General features: G+C 56.0%; 5 protein-coding genes across 5 annotated transcripts; 1 reads left to right on the forward strand and 4 right to left on the reverse strand.

The window, feature by feature from the left end:
• Positions 1-2,026: 2,026 nt before the first annotated feature.
• VOLCADRAFT_107038 (uncharacterized protein) lies at positions 2,027-8,430 on the reverse strand (the record flags this gene model as incomplete). Its single annotated transcript, XM_002955993.1, has 4 exons — positions 2,027-7,783; positions 8,024-8,136; positions 8,214-8,285; positions 8,365-8,430. 4 exons carry the CDS (start codon positions 8,428-8,430, stop codon positions 2,899-2,901), a joined length of 5,136 nt encoding a protein of 1,711 aa, XP_002956039.1. The 3' UTR covers positions 2,027-2,898.
• A 934-nt stretch (positions 8,431-9,364) lies between these two features.
• Positions 9,365-13,577, reverse strand: VOLCADRAFT_109992 (uncharacterized protein). Its single transcript, XM_002955994.1, has 8 exons — positions 13,373-13,577; positions 13,224-13,286; positions 13,049-13,112; positions 12,293-12,434; positions 11,676-11,882; positions 11,301-11,403; positions 10,800-10,863; positions 9,365-10,343 (listed from the first exon to the last, which is right to left on the reverse strand). The coding sequence occupies exons 1-8, from the start codon at positions 13,493-13,495 to the stop codon at positions 10,216-10,218; spliced, it is 894 nt and encodes a 297-aa protein (XP_002956040.1). The 5' UTR covers positions 13,496-13,577; the 3' UTR covers positions 9,365-10,215.
• A 1,395-nt stretch (positions 13,578-14,972) lies between these two features.
• Positions 14,973-16,997, reverse strand: VOLCADRAFT_109993 (uncharacterized protein). The gene is made up of 5 exons (XM_002955995.1): positions 16,841-16,997; positions 16,651-16,766; positions 16,453-16,572; positions 16,070-16,310; positions 14,973-15,681 (listed from the first exon to the last, which is right to left on the reverse strand). Exons 1-5 carry the CDS (start codon positions 16,908-16,910, stop codon positions 15,494-15,496), a joined length of 735 nt encoding a protein of 244 aa, XP_002956041.1. The 5' UTR covers positions 16,911-16,997; the 3' UTR covers positions 14,973-15,493.
• A 1,784-nt stretch (positions 16,998-18,781) lies between these two features.
• VOLCADRAFT_107041 (uncharacterized protein) lies at positions 18,782-20,420 on the reverse strand (the record flags this gene model as incomplete). The annotated part of the gene is made up of 3 exons (XM_002955996.1): positions 20,244-20,420; positions 19,841-20,113; positions 18,782-19,623 (listed from the first exon to the last, which is right to left on the reverse strand). The coding sequence occupies exons 1-3, from the start codon at positions 20,257-20,259 to the stop codon at positions 18,782-18,784; spliced, it is 1,131 nt and encodes a 376-aa protein (XP_002956042.1). The 5' UTR covers positions 20,260-20,420.
• A 346-nt stretch (positions 20,421-20,766) lies between these two features.
• VOLCADRAFT_96976 (uncharacterized protein) lies at positions 20,767-22,655 on the forward strand (the record flags this gene model as incomplete). Its single annotated transcript, XM_002955937.1, has 8 exons — positions 20,767-20,901; positions 20,999-21,051; positions 21,161-21,236; positions 21,426-21,504; positions 21,968-22,071; positions 22,185-22,307; positions 22,380-22,506; positions 22,594-22,655. 8 exons carry the CDS (start codon positions 20,767-20,769, stop codon positions 22,653-22,655), a joined length of 759 nt encoding a protein of 252 aa, XP_002955983.1.
• Positions 22,656-22,689: the final 34 nt, after the last annotated feature.

Below are 22,689 nucleotides of genomic sequence, written 5' to 3' on the forward strand. Positions count from 1 at the left end.
GGTTGCAGCTGCGGATGTGGCGGTGGCTGAGGTGAATGGCGGCGATGTGGCTTTGGCGGCTGATGTTGCCTCGGTGTCTGCGGCTTCGGAGCAGCAGTCGGCGGCTGCCGACCTGTCCTCTTATGAGCGGGCCTGCCGCCTTGCCCAGTTTGGACAGCCGGTTGTGGGGCTGCTGCCCAAGAAGGAAGCCACGCAGGCGGCCGACAGCGCCATGGCAGTAGCAGCAGAAAGGTTTCTGGATCCCCAGCTGCCCCCTCAGCCGCATGAACAGCTGCCGCCGTTGGAGCAGTGGCGACTGTCCCTGCAGGGCTACGACCCGGAACCGACCGTGCCAAACGGCGAAGTTTTTGTCGTGGCCTCCGTATCTCCAAGCAAGCCGTCCCTGGACTCCGTGTCTGCACCAGAGCTGCTAGAGGAGGCCGTTAGCTTCAATCATTTGGGCGAGCAGGCGGCCGCAAAGCCGGAGATAATTGCAGACCTAGCCGTGGTGACCGCTACAAAGCTTGAACGGATAGCAGAAGCTATTGCATCGGCGGTAGAGCCAGCAGCCGCGGCGGTGACGAATGGCGTTGCATTCGACGTGGATGCAGAAGGAGAGGCTCCTGCCGCTACCGTAGCTGCTGCCGCAATCGACTCCGTGGTTCATGCATTGGAGCAGCTTCGCAGCAGCGCTGCAGCTGGCAACGGCGAGGCAGCGGTGGACCCGGTTGTTGGCACCGCGCTATTGATGCAGATCCAGTCGTCCCTAGCGCAGGCGACAGAGGCGTTGGCCGGCATGGGTGTGGACGTCAGCTCGTTGGCGTCCCTGGCCGCTGGGGCAAGGGTTCAGACCCCGGTTACACCCGGGGAATGGACTTCCTCTGCAAGCCACAAGCGCCCGCGTGTGGACGGAAGCCCCTCCACACCCACCCGTGCCGCCGCTGCGGAAACGGCTACAGAGAGCGTGGCTACACCTGTGCTGCCGCCAGGCAGGCTTACGACACGGCGGGTTCTGGAGAGAGCGGAAGTGGAGGATAACGTGACTGCTGCAAGTCCTGCCATTCAACATGTTGAGCGTTTCCAGCAGTTGAATAAGCATCTTATGGTTGCTTCCGCACAGGTTGCAGACCCAACGATTGTGGTTTGCGATGCGGCTACTTCTGAGCAGTCGGAGCCTTTGGTAAAACCTCCGACCGTAACCCCGGCTCCGGAGGTTGATGTTGCGGCTGTGGAGGCGCGTGTGCGGAGCGAGGAGCGGGCCGCATGGGAGGCGCGGTTGGATGCAGTTGTGGACTCGGAGCGAGAGTCTGCAGCGTTGGTGATTGCCGCAGTAGAGCGGGAACGTGACGGCCTGCAGCAGCGGTCCGGGGAGCTGGAGGCGGCTTTGGCGGGCGTGACGATGGAGCGGGAGGCGCTTGTGGGGCGGCTTGAGGCAGCGGAGGCGGAGTGCCTGAGGTTGCGGGCGTGCAGCGAGGAGGCTGAGACGCATAGGGAAGCCCTGGCGGCCAGGCTGTCGGAGGTGACGTCAGAGCGTGACGCACTGACCGCGGTGCTGGCGGCGGAGCGCTCGGAGAAGGCGGTCCTGCTGGCGGCGCTTACAACGGCCCGTTCGGAAAGCGAGGATCTGCGCCGGAGCTATGCAGCGCGTTTCAGTGCGCTAAGTTCTGAGCTGGAGGCCACTCGGGGCTCCCTGGTGGCGCTGCAGGGCGAGCATGATGAGCTGCTGCTGTGCCTGGGCCAGGAGAGCACTAAGGTGGCGGTTCTGACGGACGCTTTACGTGACCGGGGCGGTGATTCAGATCCCCTCATTGAAAAGATTGAGGCCGAATATGAGGCTATGGAATTTGGCGTTGTCGTCGACTAGAATTGAAGCGCGTCACGTTGATTGGTTGCGGTGATCAGAGCCTGGTGAGCAACGGACGGAATAAGGGCAGCTGGAGTGGCAGCAGGCTTGAGTTGGGAAGAGATGATCATAGATGGTGTTGGAGATCAGTTGGGGTCGGTTGTCCCGCGGTTTGAAGACAGGAATTATGATTTTTGCTGTAGATGTAATGTATGGAACAAGCTGGGAGTTTTGGATCTATGGGATTTGGATCTTGGAGGTTACGGGGATGCAGGTCTTCTTCTTTCGGGGTATTGGAGCTCTTGTATATTAGTTTTTCCAGCTGGTACCCTTGGGCGGGCTTACTTCAAGACGTTTTGGGGAGGTAGGATAGAGTAGGTCAGTGAAATTCCTGTGACACCAAGGTGGTCTGTGTTGTATATCGCATGTGAGATCTTTGTTGTTGGACCAGGACGGATCCGATTTTGCATTGGGATGATGTGAATTCGTTACCCTTATATCTCCTCTGGAAAGTGAGGCAAGGCACTACATGGTTACCGTGGACTACGTAGGGTTGCGTCAACCGCTTGAGAAAGGCAAGTGTACAGAACCGTACAGTTATTTCGTTGAGCATGTCGTCGCATGCCGCCCAGTTACAGGTGGGCTATTTATTGGTGCGATTTTTGTTGGTAGTTAGCGATCGCGAACAAGTGTGATGACTCTCGCAAGTGTGGAGGCTACTGAAAGAAGGTTACAGCCGGCTTCAGACCTTATGACTCCCGCCTTAAGTGATCTACCTGGGCCTTTCCAGCCTGTGCAAAATGCACACCCGTTCTCACCTGTCCCCTTTTTATTGCTCTTATCACATAGGATCAAGATACAAACGAAGCTAAGCCGAATCAGTGCGTGTTGCACGGCGCGTGTAAGTGTGATATTCGTCCGAATGCAGGACAAGCAAAAACAGAAAAACTCAAAACAGTCACGAAATCCAGGATCCTGCACATGCACCTGCCAAGTTTAAGCTTTGCAACCGGCAAAAGCTAGTTTCCCACCCGTCAAGCCTAGGTAAATTTGATTCTAACCCTATCTGCTCATGTCTACAGCTGCAGGTCTTCCCCCTCCCAGCCCTCTGCCGCCTCCTGATCCTCCTCAGCCCCCGCCGCACGGTAACCTTCGCTCCCGTTTTCCTCACCCTCATCCCCAGTCCCTGCGCCGCCTAATTCCATAGCCTCATATTCGGCCTCAATCTTTTCAATGAGGGGATCTGGATCACCGCCCCGGTCACGTAAAGCGTCCGTCAGAACCGCCACCTTCGTGCTCTCCTGGCCCAGGCACAGCAGCAGCTCATCGTGCTCGCCCTGCAGCGCCACCAGGGAGCCCCGAGTGGCCTCCAGCTCAGAACTTAGCGCACTGAAACGCGCTGCATAGCTCCGGCGCAGATCCTCGCTTTCCGAACGGGCCGTTGTAAGCGCCGCCAGCAGGACCGCCTTCTCCGAGCGCTCCGCCGCCAGCACCGCGGTCAGTGCGTCACGCTCTGACGTCACCTCCGACAGCCTGGCCGCCAGGGCTTCCCTATGCGTCTCAGCCTCCTCGCTGCACGCCCGCAACCTCAGGCACTCCGCCTCCGCTGCCTCAAGCCGCCCCACAAGCGCCTCCCGCTCCATCGTCACGCCCGCCAAAGCCGCCTCCAGCTCCCCGGACCGCTGCTGCAGGCCGTCACGTTCCCGCTCTACTGCGGCAATCACCAACGCTGCAGACTCTCGCTCCGAGTCCACAACTGCATCCAACCGTGCCTCCCATGCGGCCCGCTCCTCGCTCCGCACACGCGCCTCCACAGCCGCAACATCAACCTCCGGAGCCGGGGTTACGGTTAGTGATACCACCACCGAAGGCTGCTGCTGCTGTGACATCGGCGTCAGGGGCGCCTCCGCACCATTGCTCTGTGCCGCCAGTGGGCCAGGCCCCCCCGCGGAGGCATTCGAAAGCCGCTTACCCAACTGCTGGAAACGTTCCCCAGTGCCCTCGGCAGCTGCTTCTTCAGGCGCTTGCCGCGGCACGGGTGGCCCTGGCGGCAGCACAGGTGTAGCCACGCTCTCTGTAGCCGTTTCCGCAGCGGCGGCACGGGTGGGTGTGGAGGGGCTTCCGTCCACACGCGGGCGCTTGTGGCTTGCAGAGGAAGCCCATTCCCCGGGTGTAACCGGGGTCTGAACCCTTGCCCCAGCGGCCAGGGACGCCAACGAGCTGACGTCCACACCCATGCCGGCCAACGCCTCCGTCGCCTGCGCTAGGGACGACTGGATCTGCATCAATAGCGCGGTGCCAACAACCGGGTCCACCGCTGGCCCGCCGTTGCCAGCTGCAGCGCTGCTGCGAAGCTGCTCCAATGCATGGACCACGGAGTCGATTGCGGCAGCAGCAGCATTGGCGACAAGCGCGCCATCCACTTCTCCCAGTGCAACCTGCGTAGCCGTTGCTGTCTCTGCCGCCTCATCTCCCATCGTTGCGAAAGCATCCATGTCCCGTTCAAGATCAGCGGTGCCGTCTGCAGCTACGTCCCCAGTAACCTCCGGCTTGGCACCAGCCGGGGTGGCCAACTGCTCTCCAAGGTGATCGAAGAAGCTAACCGCCTCCACAGTGCCCAGCCGCAGCAGCGAGCAGGCCCCAGCGGAGCCCTCAATCGCCACCTCCACCGCCGCGGAAGCCACCACCTCTGCCTCGCTGGCATCGCAACTACCCTCCAGCTCCAATACCTGCTCAAGCGTGACGCCACCGTGTCGCACCCGGGTCGGCGAGTCTTGTGGGGAGCCCTGTTGCTGTTGTAGCTGCTGCAGCTGATGAGAGAGGGGTACATGCTCGGTCCCAGCAAAAGGGTCATCCGAGCGCTCAGAGGCGGGCGTGCACCTGTCCGTAGCGGGGCTGTCCACTACCGGCAGCAGGCCCAAGTCGAGACAAACAGCCGGTGGAGCAGCGACCGCTGCAGGGCTCTGCTCCTCCACCTCCTGTGCTTCCGAAGCATCAGGGGCTCGCTTGCTGAGCGGCATAGAAGCAGCGATAAACACTTCGCCGTTTGATGCGGCAGGTTGGGTTTCGGAGCTTTGCGGCTCCTGAACTTGTTGCTGCTCCAACGGCGGCAGCTGCTCATGCGGCTGAGGGGGCAGCTGGGGATCCAGAAACCTTTCTGCTGCTACTGCCATGGCGCTGTCGGCCGCCTGCGTGGCTTCCTTCTTGGGCAGCAGCCCCACAACCGGCTGTCCAAACTGGGCAAGGCGGCAGGCCCGCTCATAAGAGGACAGGTCGGCAGCCGCCGACTGCTGCTCCGAAGCCGCAGACACCGAGGCAACATCAGCCGCCAAAGCCACATCGCCGCCATTCACCTCAGCCATCGCCACATCCGCAGCTGCAACCCCTGGCGCTTCCAACTCGGCAATCTGCTGCGACATCCGTTGCTGCTGCTTGTTCTGCTCCTGGCCCAGCTGTTGCAGCAGCAGGTGTGGCGAGTAGGCTTGTCCCGGGTTCGCCATCTGCCAGTTTGCGCACAGCGCCAGGAACTTACGGCTAGTGCGCAGGTGCTCAGGGAGCTCCCAGGGCAGGGGACCATCCAGCTTGGCAGGGTCGCCAGGATGCATGATGCGCTCAAAGTCGTCCTCACTCAAACCATTCAGGCCGTCCAGACCTACAAAGCCACCGGCCGCAACTGCGGCAGCGGACAGCGCAGCTGCGACCGGGGTCGTCGACGCCACAGTTGCGCCCAGGGACGCGACGGCTGCGGTGGCAGCCGAGGACAGCTGCGTGAGCCGCTTTGCACCCGCAGCACCCAAGCCGAGCAGCAGCTGGGTTGCGAGGGGGGAAGCAGCAGCAGAAGCTGCCTGAACGGAGGCTGCGCCTGTAGCCGCCGGTGCAGCACCCGCGGCTGCTCCTGTGCCGTCACCGACACCCGTGAGCCCGCCTGTCCGTTGCAGCTTATGCTGCTCATAGGCGACGGCGGCGGCGGCGGCGACAGCAGTCGTGACAGCAGATTGGTGGTGCTGGGCAGCAGCAGTGGCCGCCGCTGTCAGTTCGGCTGGCAGCGGTGCGGCAGTGATCAGCAGAGCGCCCTCCTCCACCTCCACCACTGGCTCTGGAACCGCTGGGCCTGCAACGACCGGTGCAACCGGGAAAGCGCTGTGCATTGCGGGCGGCACGGTCATGTAGACTGGGTCCTCGCCACGATCCACATTCTCCACCTCGAAGATGTTGGACTCGGGGCTGGTGAGCCCCAGCACCACCGCCGACGCCTCATCCTCTGCCGCCGCCGCCGCGACCTGCCAGGATGGGTCAGCAGCACCGCCCACAGCCTCAAGCGCAGAGGCTGTTCCTGTTGCTGCTGCTGCGCCATCCGCTCCTACCGCATCGATGCTGGAACCTGTCATTACAGGCTGAGACCTCTGCTGCTCCTCGGCATGCGCACTTGCAGCTGCATCAGCGCCCGCGCCAGCAGCTGCGGCCACATCGCCACCGACTTGGCCCTCCGGCGTCTGCGCCTCGTACTGCTGCGCGTACACGGCCGCGTAGTATTGCGCATACGCCACTGCATCCGTCTCGCTGTAGCCTTGCCCCACCGCATACTGGTACAGGTAAGCATACTGCTGGTAGTAGTACTGAGAGTGAAGCGTGGTGCTGCCACCTGCACCGCCCACTGCTGGCCCCGTGGCATCCGCGGATGCTATCACTTCGCCCCCGGGGCTCCCTCCTGCGCTATCTGTGGGCGCAGAAGATGCAGCGCCCGCCCCAACAACACTGACACCGCCGCCAGTCCCTTGCCCGACATACTCCTCGCCCGCCGCCTCACCGCCCTCGCCACCAGCCGTGGACACGGGGCCGTCCCGCTCCACAAGATTCCCCTCGCCTTCATCAACTGCCGCCAGCTCGCCCCCATACCTCCCGGCCCCGTCATCACCCGCTTCGGGTGAATGACCATGTGGCCGCACAGGTGCAATCCCCATGCCCTCGTGCAGCGAGATGGCAGCGCCGCCGTCCGAGGCGTTTGCACCCACGCCACCGACGCGCCGATGTTCTCGCGCAGTCGGCTGGGGCGCACTCTGCAACAGCTTAAATGACAATGACTGTGTCTCTGCGGCTGTGCTGGAAGCTGCATTCGACACCGCAGGCGACTCCATCGGTTGATCCTGCTGCTTCAACGCGTCCGAAAAGGACACGCAGCATTCCAGGTTGCGTCTCTCCGCCACAGCCGCAGTCGCATCCCTGAGCCCTTCAGTGGCGTCACTATTGCCCACAGCACCACTATCGCCGTCATGCGGAGCGTCCCCGTCATCGACCCCGACCCCGTTCCCGAAGAACGGGGGATCAGGGGACGCAGCGGAATCACAATCGGCAGCCTCGCCGTCCAGGACAGCCATGTGACTGCCATTACGGTTGGCGTGGGGGACGCGCTGGAGATCATGCGGAGGGCTCTGACCCAAAGTCCCTGCAGGTTCTGGCGACTCGTCGTCACCAGCAGCTGCTGTGTTATCGTCATCTGGTGCCTGCTGACTATAGTGCTGTTGATGGTCGCTGACTGTAGAGGCGCCGTCCAAGGCAAGGGGCACCGCTGCTGATTCCTCTTGACCGTTCTCTCGGGGTGTGTGATCAAGCGGCTTCGGGACGAAGAAGCTAGTTGCGGGGATGCCGCTGGGCTGCGATGTGGCGCGCTGCGGCGGTGGAGGCACGAAGAACGAGTTGGCGTTGGAGCCTCCTACGCCGATCCCTGTAGCGGAGGAAGGTCCCGAGCTAAAGACGCCCTGGGGGAGGAGGCTGTTGCTGGACTGAGGCGGCGAGGGAGCCGTACTGCCGATGGCGCTGGGCGGGCCGGAGAAGCTGTCGCCCTGTCCGCCAGCGGCGATGAGACCCGCGAGATCGGTCTGGGAGAGTGAGCCCGCCAGGGAAGCCATGGAGGAGGAAATGGATAGATTGGGCTGGAGGGCATAGCGCTGGGATAAGGAACGCCTGCAAGGAGCGCAGGCGAAGAGGAGGGAGGATGATGGGTATTCGTGGTATTGTGCGGGCAGCGGGGAGTTCTGCACATAAGGGTTGTTCCCACATGAGGGTTGGGGTTGGATTGCTGCAAGGCAGGTTCAATGTCAACGGGCAGGTTCAAGGCAGTGCACGACAGGATGCTCGGGCAAACGCTAATCACTTGTTTTATCGCAAGCCATCTTCATACACGGCTTAGACATTGGAACTTACTTAGAAAGGGGTGCCGATGCGATGCTAGCTCCAGACATAACCGGTGGTGGAGGCGGGCCCGCAGCCTCGCGCTCAGCCTCCTCTTCCTTTCCCCTTTCTACCCATCTCTTCAACTGCGAAGGATAGTTGCAGCGCGATTAAAGGATGGCCTTGAAACGAACCGCGCCGTTGCATCCAAGGAACCACGCACCTCTGGATGGTAATACATGTTGTTTTCCTCGCCAAGACTGCCTTGCTTGGGCTTTTTGCCTCGGTTGGTCCACTGCGTCAAAGGAGACGACGCCGGTCAGGCCGTGAAGCACAGATATCACAAGATCAGCTGCAAATGATTCAAGGCTCACTGATACACGACTGAAGAGCTTGAATGGCGACTGCGCTGGCTGCTGTTGACTCTGGCTTGTCGCCATGGCGCCGGCTCACACTACAGCTGCTCAGCGTTTCCCAAAGCTCTTTCATGAAATTGTATGTACACACCTATTTTTAAAGTTATCCTTAATGAAATTCGATATGTTTTTCTGGAATGGAAGACTGAAAGACTTGGGTTGCGGCATGCCGACCAACCTTTGCTCGTACGCAAACTTCCCAGTAACAGAGCCTCTGTACGTAACATCCGGTGCATAGAGAATATACGCCTTTCTTATGTTTCGTTTACAGGCGTCTTTACTGCCTTGATCTATGCCTACCGAGCAACTGAAGATCACATGTCGCGCACAACGGGCAAAATTACGAGGCCTTCCGTTACAACGCCATGCTCCTCTTAGTCCCTAAGCTACGTGGGAAGGCAGGTCCGGGTGAGGGGATGTGTTTTTCCCCGGCATTAAAGTCATTTGGCCCAAGGCCAGACGCATCTTTTGCAACCTGCCGATTGAAGGATAGAGCGTGTGCCGCAGCCGTTCCTCACGGGATTCCACATGCACGCTTGACTTCTTTGCTTGCTGTTCGTGCGTGGCTGCGGATGGCGGGCGGATACGCAGTGCGCCCGCTGCCGTCGGGCGTCACGGATGCGCAACGTGTGCAGCAGCTCTGTATGGAACACCGCCGATGAACCATCCCTATACAGCGTATGCTTAAGCATGTTCCTTTCGACATCTATGTGCCTAAACTTGCCACGCGATGCGAGTTGTACCAGGTGAACTGCATGCTCCACTTCAGATGAAGTGGTATTAAGACAACTCTCTATACCCTCTGCCCCTAAGCAGCAACTCATATCATGTGAGGTTAAGCATGAGACTCACAGATCTGAGATCCAACGTGTCGGTCGCTGTTCCCCCCGGCTGAGCTATCCCCCGGGCTTCAGTCGCCGCATTTATGGTCGTGACGATGACAATGAGGGGAGGAAATGGGAAACGATGGGCCGAACCATCGCCAAGTTACAATGGGTTACATTGTGCTGTACCGGGTCGGTACCGGGTCAGGCAGGCGCACATAGATTAATGGGCATGCGTACAGATGGCCTGAATGAACCGCACGATGACAGGTCCTCGGGGCCATAGTACTTCTTTCCCTTCCCGAGACACCAATCCAAGTAATCCGATTGGTGACGTGGGTAGGTACAACATACTGCCCCCTTATTGAAAGGGGGGATTGAGCGTATCTGTCCATCCGTTTCTTGTAACAGCTCATTCTCCTCCTCTCCATAATGCCCCAGTAATCTTGTCTTGACCACACATCAAGTGCGGCTCTCTCCCAGACCTCACATGCAATCTCGCGCAAAGTTTTACGAAGAGAATTCCAGTTACCCAACACCGATACGCAGTCCGTTCATCAAGCTCATCCTTGCAATACATAAAGTGGGAACGCATGTACAGCCACCAGGACTTATGTATAAGTCAATGCAAACTTTTCTCCCTAGACTAACACCTGATAGGGCTCCAACCCTCTCCCAACACCCCAGTGTGGAAAGCCCCACTTTCCCGTCCTCGTTCGCCACAGGTGTTGCGGCTCTGGTCATCGTGCACTCAGTTTACCGCCGCTTTATCGCCTTGCCTTCCAGAAGAGGAAGGCGGCAGCGGCTGTGCATGTGAAGCGTTTTCCGAGTACCTACTAAAAATCTATGCAACGACGACTACACTACACCATCACAGCAGCACAGATGCCACTCACTCACACATGCTCTCATGCACACTCATGCACTCTAGACCACCAGGGGACACTGCTTAAGTCTAAACCTCGCCAAGGCACAAAGCCAGCGTTCAGAATCCCGACATAGGACCCAGCAATCCGCTCCATTTCAGGTAGGTGATGATCTGCATGATGATACCCTGACCCGTACCTGCCTCCACGAGGATGGCCGCTAGGAAACCCAGCATGGCAGCTCGGCCTGGTTACATACGACATCACCAGATACATCACAGGGCAGGGAGCGGAGGGACAATGACGTATGAGGACGGGTGGGTTGAAATGGAGGAGTAATGAAAGTGCAGAAAGTGTAATTGAGCAAAGGAAGAGCCCAGCACGCAGGCGCAGTGGGTTCGGTTCCCATGTTGGGATTGTGTGGGATTGTGATTGCAACAGATGCTTTGCGCATTAACCGACGTCCCCCTGCCTACACACAACATCCGGCGGGGACTGAGGGAAGGCTACAGCTGGGACCCTCCACTTCACCCCCCCGCCCGACAAGAATGAGGAAGGGGAGTGGAGGGAAACGTAAACTAACATTGGCGGACTGCGGCAAGGTCGCACGCACACATACGTAGATATCAGGAATGTTGCTCTTCCCTCGTTAGGTTGGTCCCCTCTTAACTCTTTTTCTTCTACAGAACTACGATATACCCACCATTTGCAAGCTCCACATCTCTTGCGTACTTGCCCTCATCCAGTCCGTATAGCTCGTCCATGGACTGGTTGGAGGAACAAGCAACGACCGTGGTGACGTACAACCGCGTGGTTTGTCAGTTAGCGTGTATTGTGGGGAATCATGGGAAACAAGCAAGAGTATCGCCGCTGATCACCGTTACTCACACGTGAAACCCATACTCGTACAGCCTTATGTTGCTGCCCCGCCGAGGGCTACAAGGCGGGCAAGGTTGCCCCAACCTTCACCCCTTCCTAAGGTCCAGACCCTCATCTTGACCCTTAGCCGTACGCACGCAGTACAAGTCACACCTCTTGAATTTTAGTACCTCGAGGTGTGACGCACATTAACACGTGCACATATCCACGTCCTGATGCGTATACACATGTCTGTATGTATGTGTGATTGGAAAAGGAGCATCGCGTGTGCCCAAATGCAGCGTACGTGTGTGTATGTCACATTCCCAAGCATTTGACCTCTCACCACTTGGGGCCTGGGGGGTGCAGGAGCCACAGGAGCCTTATCCGCCGCCTCAGCTACCACCGCCACCGGTGATGCGGATGTCGAGGTCGCCGCCTTCATATCCCTGTATGTTTAATGTATGTGTGCATGTCGCCGTTCGTGACCACGAGGCACCAAATGACGATAGACGAAGGTGCGATCAGATCGAGAACAAAACCACCAGGACATTCCCAACCTTGACCGCCGCCTACCCGTCTTAAACCGTCCCCTCCACCGGCCGAGTCACTAGTCAGCAAAGATAAGTCATACACAACAATTATATGCAATGTAAGAAATAAGTTACCCCTCCTCTAGCACGTTCTAGAGCATGTGAGGGAGAAGAAATGATAAACTCACTCCGCGGTACGCTCCACCGCAGCCGTGTCGTCCATCGCCAGAAAGCGATCTGCCGGCATCCCCTTCCGCCGCACCTCGTCAATCGCCCCCAAGTCGAACCCTGGACTTGTGAAGTCGGGGCGGCGCTTCATGTCCCTAGCGGCCTGGTCCGCCATCCAGTCGTCCTTTCGTGAGAGACCCAGGAATGAGCGGTACCGCTCCAACTGGCTGTGGGGAGGGGTATGCGTGAAGGCATACTTAAAAATGTACATTTACATGGGACAGGGACATACATACAAACGCCCACATCCACGCTTCCATATGATTCGCGAAGGTGCTTCTCACAAATTGGCGCCCTTCCTGGACGCGATACCGCGGGGGTTAGGGTTAGCGTAGGTGGGCCCCCCACCAGCATTGCCAATAAAAACCACCGGCAACTTCTCATCCACCAGCCCGGCCCTCCCTCCACAACACAACATTCACAGGCCTGACCTGCTTCCACTGGCCTCTGGCGGACCGGGTAGATCATCCTTGCAAAACCTCAGACACCACCCTTATTTGTCTCCCACGCATGAACCCGTCCAGGCCCATACTCCCCACCCTTTCCCCCCACCCCCACACACACTCAGAAAACTCACGTGCGGCTCATCTTGCGCCCAATCAGTTGCTGCACCGTCACCACGGAGCCCACCACCGTGGCTCCACCGAACAGGGCAATCATGGCGGCCAGGAACGGCGTGGAGGGGGCGGGTAGACCGATCTGAGCCAACGTGCCCTTGCCTGACGTGCCACGTACGGTCCAGCACCGCCGGCCGGGCAGTAGGCGCCATCCCACCACCGCCACGAGCACAAAGGGATAAGTGGAAGAGGCAATCAAGTAATAATTGTTCGTTACAAATCATATCAGGCTCGTTGAATTGGTCCTAGGGTTTGCTGGAGAGCTGCTGGCACAAGTGGGGGAGTTCGGCGTGGTAGAAACAGGCACAGGAGTACGAGGAAGAATGGCAGATTAAACTCTCTGCCGGAGTGCTGTCTGAGTGCTTCCCTTAAAGCCGTAACAGCTCGCATCAAAGATGAGGTCCAGGGACTGAAGGTTCAGAAATGCACGACATGCTGCTGCTTGCTATATGCCTATATGTATGTGATGTCCGGCCGCAACGGGAAGGGTTCACAGTTTGCAACTGCGCTGGTCCCCAACAGAATGAGGAGCATTGTGTTACAAATCTGCGGTTGGAACATGGGCTGCCGAAGCTGGGTATGCCAAGCTAACCAAGCTAGCTGTCAAGAGAGGTATCTCAGCGGAACCGTGGCCCATTGCTTGAGAGCTAGAGACTGTCAAACTTATAAATGGGGTATCGTTAAAACCCTTAAAAAATAAAAGACAGGATGCGCACCTGTCGCGAACTCGACAACGATCGATGAAACAAAACCGATCATTGACCAGCGGCCAACCCACATCTGCACCCAAATAGGAGGAAGGAGAGCAGTGCCTGTGTGGTGGCGATAGAACCGCGAACTCCGGCCCGGCTGAAGCAAATCTTGGAGTCGGATAGGGTTTCACGGACTTACCTCACTAAACGGCGTAAACCCGAAATAGCCCTCATCGGTGGGCATGCCAGTTGAATCGAAAAACTGTGGGATTGTGAACAACGTGTGGCGTTTGTGCTCCATGTGGCAGCAACTCCCCCAGCGATGGAGCAGACAACATTCGTGCATACCTTTGCGATAGCTGATTTTTCAGCACGAACTTTTGTCGTCAAGCCCCGAGGGGCGCGACGTGGGAGTGCGCCTTGACGCGCAACGCGAGCCGTCGTAGACCGAGAAAGGTTTGCGTGCAACATCTTGGAGACTTAAATTAACTAAATTAATTGTAATGATGATATGAAGCCGTTTTTATATCAGACAACTTTAGCTGTGCAAGGTAATGTATGGTTCCCTTTGCTGCTTGGAAGTTGGCAATGTGTGGCCGTAAGGCAGTTGCAGTACAAAATACTCGTTTGTGGTTCTGCCCGGCATGAACTCCGCAGCATTAATAAGATGTGTAATTAATCCTGCAATCTTAGCATATGCCGTGAAGAAACAACACCAGTCACGAAGAGTGGGTTTCGGAGCATTTCACTGTCATTTGTACTTAGTAAGGACAGGCTCCGATTTATTTCAGGCTCCTGCGCGCCTATTGTACCTTGACAACATTTATACCGGAACCATCAGCCTCTACCAACAGAATGCGATTTGTTACAGCGGATCCCGAACCGGTCGAGTGCATCAGTACAACACTGTGGGCCCTATAGCTTGCACTGAGTGTCCAGCCAGTCAGGCCAAGGCGCACGGTAAAAGCACCCAACTCAGGATATCCTGAGCCGGTGAATGTGCGGGTTGCCTAGAATAGGCGATAAGAGCCCAGCGGATGGGCGTGTAAGAAAGGCGAAGCATAGCCTAACCAGGGAGAACCACCTAGCAAAACCGGATGCGAACCTCCGCCCCAGGAAAGCCAAACGGACCACGACCTCTAAAAACGCAAAACGCCCAGTCCCCCACCAGCACCCAGAAGCCGTAGTGAACGCACGAGAGCTCCAACCGGAGAGCCGGAAGGAACGCAGCTACCTACCACACGAGAAGGACCCGCGAAGCACGCCGAGGCATTCACACAGACCGAGGGCGCCTTCATACAAACGCACAAGCGGCGAAAGAAAAGCCCTCAGACCAACACACGCGAAACGCGACGAATTCCTGACACTGGCAGTGTGGGGCCATCTTAAGTTCGGAAACGTTGTTTCAGAAGGGCTCTCGCCCGAACGGTCCAGGTGCTCCATAGCCTTGACGCAGGAGATCGATTCCGTGAGAAGAACGCCAGTGTGTAGGAAAGACGTGAAATCCGAGGCGAAAGTGGCCATCATGAGCCCGCCGCCATCGCCAGGTAATTAGCCGGAAGGCCCAGACAGTCCTTCATAACAATGAGTAGAACCCCAAGATGAAGATGTCCGAGCCGCCGGTAGAGGCAATAAGGGTAACTCCTTTTGGTCCAAAAACCGACAAAAATTGCGGAAGGTCTCGAAGAACTCAACCGACAGCCTCTATATCGTCCATGGGTCCCCCGGCTTTTACGGACAACCCCGCATGTGTGCGGAATGGAACTTGTAACAGCCTCTATGTTGCCTGATCAGCAACTGCCACCAAGTATGACCAGGAAAACTGGTTGAACGATACGCGTCTTTTAATGGGGATGATGTAGTTAAGCACTGCGAAAGCCGAAATGCCATTTTCTCTAGGAGGTTCTTGAGTAATGGAACCCCGGCATGACTTCCGTTAACACTCGTACCCTGGAGCTTGAGACGTTACATTCGGTTAAATTACCTTCCTAAGCTGCATTTTTTGCCGCCAGATTACATTAACGTTCAGGCCACGGTAGGCCACTGTTCAGTCAAATGTCCATTTGCAGTCATATAGTCAACAGCCATACAAGTCACGAAACGTAATTTTGTCGTCGCAAGTCAGCAAGCGGACCATAGGAACACCCATGCAGCACGTGCGCTGTCTTGCAGCGCGAGTTTCAGGTGACAGGACATTCCCATAGTGATGAGTGGCAACAAATCCCTTACGAGTGCGGGGCTGCCCGCCAAAACCCTACACCAAGCATGTCAGCCCCTGCGCCTACCTGCACACAATTGCGAAACCTCCCGCATCCAAGCAGCGTAAGTCTGTCCGGGACTATAAAAGTAATATATGCACACCGTCGTCTACAAGCCGTTAGCCAATCACCAAGCTCACACATCCAAGCTCCCGCAATTTTGCGCACACGGATGTACCTAGAGACAGCTAGAAATCGTCCTGTCAAGGGATTATTGCCCTTTCTTTGGCGAACCCTTGTTCGCTGCAGCGGCCTTCTTCTTGCGGAAATTGTCATAAGGCGTGCCCTTCACCCACTCATCGTCATTATATGCGCGGCTGACCTCCACCTTGCGGGTCCGCTTTCCAACAACGTTCTTGTAGATTGGGGACTCCTTAACAGCACTCCAGGCGAAGTATGCTGCATTCATCCGGAAGGGACACCAGGGGCAGACACACCAGGTAAGGATTTACCAGCAGCAAAAGCGTCTAAAGAAATCCATGCCTTGATCGGCTGCATGTATGCGCCGGGGTGATGAACTAAAGCCACAGGTGGCCCCACTTATGTATGAGTTCATGTCCTACTGGCCGGTCAACAACAATTTCGACGCCACGGGAACGAAGGACCCAGATGGAAGAGGTGTCGCGCTAGCGAGGCCCTACTCAGAACCGTACACCAAATTCGCCCGCAGCAGTCGCTTATAAATAGTGCAAGCGGCTGAGGTACCTCAACATAGCCCCCAAAGGTTATAATCATACAGGCCTGGTTAATTTCAATAGCTATGGCATCGTGCATGGCTCATGCTCACCACCAGCAAAAACCAGGCCAATGAAGATAGCATAGAGGAAGATGAGTTTCCAATCAATCAGCTGCCCCTTCTCAAGGACTGTAATGGTCTGGTTGAAGAAAGTCGTGCTCTTGAAGCCATCAGCGGCCTCATAGAAAACCGTCAGGGCAACCTGGTAGTCGTTGGGGGGCAGGTCCTTCGGGGGCAGGAAGGTGTACTCCACAGAAAGCTCCTTGCTGGGCTCCACAATTTGGAAGTAGAGCTGCAGGAAGTGTTTGCCATGGCCAATACCGTTAAGAAAGAGCATTTAAGTGAAGATACCTGAAGGGGGACCCCCCCCCCTCCGACAGCAGGCGGCGGAAACATCACAGCACCCTCGCGAACTCAAGGGAAACGAGCCTCACCTGCTGCGTGAAGTTCCAGTAATATGCGCGGAATTCTTGCGCGTTATTGAGGCTACCCATGATCATGCTGATGTTATAGTTCTCCGAAGCCTCATTCCGGACTCCGAGAACCACCTTGACCTGTTACTTTAAACACATTCTGTGTAAGCCAAAAAACGCAGATCGCAGTCTGCCAACCACGTTCAGCAGCCGACGCACCGGTTCGCCCGCGATGAACTGCCGTGTGGGATAACCAGGAAAGAAATAGCCCGTCGAGATTTCACCAGCTGGTGGCAGGTTCGTCAATGGGTGTGCCCGCGGGGTGTCTTGGGCGGCTGCAGGCGAACAGATCGCTTGTCAGGATCATGTCGATATGTGAAAGCCGTCCTTTCCAACGCTATTCACTCACCAGCATAAGCTGCACAACAAGCAACAAGCCCTAGTACAAACAATGGCCGGTATAGAGAACGGTGCGCCATTTTGCTTCTGTTGCTATGACCCAAAAGAGTTGACCACTCTATAGATAACCCTGAGCAAATATCTCACGAGAAAACCAAACAACAATGAATGCCTGTGGCTCAACATATTTGCGCAACGGGGCTGCAAAATGGGGACACCGATGCACGATGTCTGTACTACAACTTTGCACTTAAAACAGGTCAGCACCAACTTTTCGTGTCATTGCCAAAAGGTCAATCACGTATCAGATAGAGCTGATTATAGTCATTCACTGCATCTACACAGTGGGCTCTAGCACCCATCCCAGCTCTGGGATTGCACCGGCAACGTGAGCCTGCTAAGCTGGCTTTAGGCGTTACACACTAAAGGGTTAGGAGGGTGAGGCAACAGTTGCAACTTACTTGCGTACTTGATTGTGCTACTTACAGGTACGTACCAGCTGGCTATGAAGGAATGTTGCACTCGTATCGATAGGGAATTAGGGAGTCTCTATGCAAGGTTTCCACGTCTCAGGGTGGCAATACAGGGCAAAAAAGTCACGAAGTTTCGCTTGACCAACCTGGGGGACCTCATACCGAAAGAAAGCAAGCTGGGGCCATACCAGGCCGCGCACGACGGCGCTCCATAAGTGTTTACATCAGCCAAACAGAATCAGACACCGGGAAGCAGTCGCCAATGCAGCGCCTAGTTGCCCTCAGGTTCCGACCCCGTGCCCGTCCCCTCGCCACGGAGCAAAACCTCAGATTCTGAGTCACCAAATGCCGACAAAGCGTGCACCAAAAAACCCGTAAACATCGTCATAATCAATATATGACCTGTAGGTAAAGTTACGTCAAAATCAGTTTAGGTGGACATATTACCGCTCATGGCTAATTCGACCAACCCCGCGGGCATCTGTAATGGGCGCGTAATGGCGACGCAGCTTCAAACCCCAATAAAAAGAGGCCTACCCGCTAGCGTGCAACAAGGCGCTCTCGGTAGAAAAGTATGAAAGCAAAAAGGCTTTCCACCAACCCACCGGCAACGCAACTGCCACCACGTAATCCAAGTCCAAACAAAAAACACAAAAGACAACAACACTTTGGTCAAGCACGTAGCATGGAAAGTATACACACACACACACACACACACTACAGCCGGTATTCTCATCACGGTCCATCTCAGTTCACGGTTTCGCATAACCACACCGACTACTGTCCCGCTCTTGTTGGTAACATACGGACAGGTCATGTTTCGTTCAAGTATGAACACGCGAATACAAGGGTCATGTATTCTTCCGTAGCCAATGCTCGCTAAAGAAGCTCACATCGACCCACAACAGCCACAAGAAAGTACATTCGCTACTTCCTTTGCCAATCCTGACCTCCAATGCTTGCTCAAGTTTTCAACTACTCTGAGAGGCGTGGGGGGCGAGGATCCAGGCAGATGCGGCCCAACTTCACCAGCACAGACACAAAGGATATGTCCAGTGTGGCACTTGGACCTAACGCACCGGTTCATGCCTTCGGACAAACCCTTTTAATGCGATGCGAATCAGGCCCAGTCATACAGCGCCTACAGATTGGTGTGCACATCAGGTAGGCCCCATCATATAGCCCCTATCCACTTTTTCCTTTCCATACCGTCAGCATGGCCGATGAAAACGTGTGCTGACAGCGTCAATCCCGCATCCGCAAGGAATATACATGCTCCAATCAATCCTGCTCGGTAGCATCGGAATCCCAGGCGGGATGGTCAGCCAAGGCCTAGGGTTTGTGTTATTGCACAATCCATTAGAACTCCGCGCATTGTGGCCGCCTGAACCTATGCATACAACAAAACAAAAACATAAGCTTCGGGTTCGTTTTTGCTCATGACTGCTTACCTATTTAATCTGCCCACCCAATCATTCTCACAAATCTGAATCGCTCCCGCTGCTGCCGTACTGACCTAACATGCCTGTCAAGCCGCCACCCAAAGCTGGCGCCTGCTCCGCCCCCACGTTCTGCTTCTTTGTTTCGTTCCCGGGATTGCCGCCCTCAATTTCTAGTACAGGCCGTTTCCCAAGCGCTGAGCCGCTCCCCTCTGCCGCTCCCTGAGGTGCGGCCGCCCCAGCTGCACCTACTGTTGCGGACGCTGCTGGAAGCGGTGCTTTAGGCTTTACCATCACTTTAATTGACGGCTTCATTTGCTTTGTTTGTTGCTGCTGTTGGGACGCAGTCGCAGCAGCACCAGCACGCGCGCCACCTATCCCAGCCGCCGCCTGCTGCTGCATCTGCGAGAGGTCGCTGAGCCCTGCTGCTGAAGAAGGCCCTTGCCCAGCTGCCGAGGCCCCCGCTCGGCCGCTCCTGCCGCTGGGGCCTCCTCGCTCCCGTTCCCTCCCCTCGTCATCCTCGTCCTCCTCCTCGCCGCTGTCCTCCAGCCGCTTCGTGTTCGCCTGTGCGCGCAGCTGGTAAAACTCAGCCACATCCATCACGTCATCTTCGTCTAGCTGCTGCTGCGCCGCGGCCTTTTGCAGCGCCTCAAGTGCTTGCTCGGTCGTGACCTTGGCGTGCTGTGCATTGAGCGCCTTCATCTCATCCAGTGCAGCCATGATGTCCATCTCTCGCTTACTGTCCAATGTGCGGTTCTCGAGGGCCTTCATGGCATTGCCCATCTCCTCCTCCTCCCGCTTCGCAACGGCCTCGGCCTTGGTGGCCTCCTCGTCACGCCATGGTTCGTAGTTGCGCGTGGCGCCGGCTTCCAGAATGTAATCTGTCGAACGGATGAGAGTGGGCCAGGTAGGATAACAGGGCGGGAGTCAGGCGTCCGCGTTGCAGATTTCAGTCAACCCTTTACCTTCTCACGGCATATCATGTATCACGTGTGCTGGTGAGGACGGGCGGAATATGTTGCTTGGACGAGGCAACACGCGGTGTGGATGCTGGCTCGACGGCCATACCCCAGGTCCGACTTCGCCAGGGGAGCTAACCTGCGCTCTTGGGGTCCGTCTTCATGCAAAACTCAGCCGCGCATTTTTTACAGCGATAATAGAACCGGAATACTTGAATGCCCAGGTAGTTTTCGCCCATGACATCCTCTTTTCGCGTGTTGAACTTGGTGCCCTTGTACATGAAGACGCCACAAGTTTTGCAGCGCACCGACATGGGCAACATCATGCGCACTTTCATCTCATTTGTCTCCCTTCGCTTCCCCTTGGGAAGTTTCGCTGGATCAAAATCCGGCGGAAAGTACTTGTTAAGCACTGCGGGCGGCCAGATTGGGCGAAACAGTTTTGCCAGGTTGCATAATGCGCACGATTGGGAAACGAATGCCGCCCCAGACGTCTGCAAAGCAACTGCAAAGCATGCATCTAACAGTCGCGACTTTCGCACCTTTTCGCTCGCCCATCTTTCTGAACTTAAGGTTTTTATATCAAGGGCAGTTTAATAGTCAAAAAGAGGCTGGCAACAATATGATAAACAAAATGAAAATCAGGCAAAACTCCGGTGACGGTACTGTGTGGTAGGTACCTAATGTAACGGTTGCAATGAAACAGTAATACATACACCCTGTAAGGGTTGGTGGAAAAGATGTTCCGTCCCTGAGCTTATTTGTAACGGTCTCGGAGCAACTAACATATCGCTCTGACGGCCTGGTTTACGATTTTATCGATGCTCTTTAATCCGTAAAGATCCCTTCGCAATTTATGGATTCTGCAAACCGGGGTTTTTACTTTCAGCGTGCGCAACATGAAACTGGTACCATATCTGTGCGTTTCGTTGATAATTAGGCGATAGTCCAAGTTGCCTTGCTGTAGATATTACTATATGTACCTGTAGTTTGTGCTGGGCCAGCTTCACCAGTCGTGCGTCCAAGTGGCCAACAATAGAGCGCCGGGAAAGTAAGCGGATCCTGATGCCGGTATCATCGACAGACATTGAGGCACAGCCAAGTGCAAGATTGTTAGGGGCGGATGAGGACAAGGACAAGAAGGCTGGAGAGATCGAGCGGAGGCAGAGCGGCGCTATACGCCAGCGAAGTGGGCAACAGGTGGGAGCTCGTCAGTAAGACAGTAGATGGTTCCTACTTTTCTTCTCATTCGTCGTCTGCTCGAAGTTAGCTGCGTCGACTTGTGCCTTCTTTGTAGGCACTTACCTCAATAGTGCACAGCTGGGCGTCTCGCAAGTTCGCAGTTGGATGGTGAGCTACATCGGCAGGCATGGGGAGGCGATCAGCTCCCTGTGCTTTACTACGGAGAGCTGCTAGGGCTCTGCGCTGTTTGACAGCTCCCTCTTTGCCTTGCTCGCAGCGCTATTCTGTTCCCCGTAGCGGTTACTGTCTACGTAACTTGGTGGTTTCTCACCTTCTTTGACAACTTCTTCTCGGTCAGTACGCTTGGGGCCCACAAGGGTCGCTGGGCCTAAGGAATCACAGGGTATTGATTCGAGGAAAGGCTCCCGGAGCGTTAGGTCGCGGCGCACCTGCTATGGCTTCCAGCACCGCCATGCTGTCGTTCTGTTTTGCACATGGGACTCCACTGACGTGTGCGCCATCTGTTTGTCCTCCCGCCGCAGCCTATTTACTACAAGCTCTTCGATTTCCATGTATTCGGACTGGGTTTCATTACCTCCATGGCTTTCATTTTCTTAATCGGTGAGCAACATTGTTGGGTGATGGTCATGTTACGGGTCGGGCCACCAATGGTATGAAGAGGGTTTGTTCCGTGTTCCCGGATGGTGCCACGACAGCTTTCCAGGGCCCAGTATACCCTGAAGCAGTCGCGGACAGCAACAGCTGGCAAAGCTGGACCCCAGGTTTCATGCACTGGTGTTGTTTCAGCAACGGAACGGCAACATATCGGCTCGGCATGTCCGTTGGGTTGGTTACGGTTCAAAGTGCATCGAGAGACCTATGGATGTGTACGCTGCGGACTGCAGCACGGTGGCGTCCAGGCCGCCGGTTCTTAGCTTCGTCCTAACGGTGCAATTTGCCTGTTATGCATGCGACAGGCAAAGCTGTCACCTGGAGAAATTCTAGGCGTCGTGTAGCTGTTCGCCTGAAGATCCACCCGTGCCTAAGCTAGTTTAGCGTTTTCCTTCCCGTGCTCATAATGCAGGTGTTTTCTTCTCGTCCTGGTTGGGTTCTGCACTTCTGGGGATTGGAGAATGGATTATTAAGCGCCTCCCACTTGTAAAGCATATCTATTCCGCATCGAAACAGGTAGGTGCCATTGGAGTGCTGTTGGCTGTATAGTTGATGTGTCCGGGGAACGTACTAACGATGCCGTATCCGTGCCTTTAAAACTTTAAACATGCTGCGCCTTGCAACTGCAGGTCAGTGCAGCTATCAATCCGGAAAATGAGGCTTCAAAAGCTTTCCAGGAATGCGTAATAATTCGGCATCCACGGAAAGGAGAGTATGCCATTGCTTTCATAACAGGACGCACTGTGCTGCAGGTGAGTTTACGAGCTGATGGTGCGTAGCTTAGCTTGCATGCTGCTTCGGTAAATGTGACCATTCTGTTGCAGACCGGATCACAAGACACGAAGCTCAATACCGTTTACGTTCCAACGAACCACGTGTACGTTGGTGATATATTCCTTCTTGAAGACAAGGAAATTACTCATACAAATTTATCCGTCCGTGAGGGCTTAGGTAAGGACCCACAAAAATTGGGCAACGGTTTTATCGCGTATTCATGTCGCGAAACATATACAACCAACTTGTTTTTTTTGCTTGCAGAGATCATCGTATCATGTGGCATGGCCATCCCGCCAAATCTGGTTGCTATCCCAAAACCTTAAGTTCTGGACATTGTATTGATTGCAACGAACGAGA

This window comes from Volvox carteri (assembly GCF_000143455.1).
Source record: "Volvox carteri f. nagariensis unplaced genomic scaffold VOLCAscaffold_56, whole genome shotgun sequence".
In the NCBI taxonomy this organism is placed as follows: domain Eukaryota; kingdom Viridiplantae; phylum Chlorophyta; class Chlorophyceae; order Chlamydomonadales; family Volvocaceae; genus Volvox; species Volvox carteri.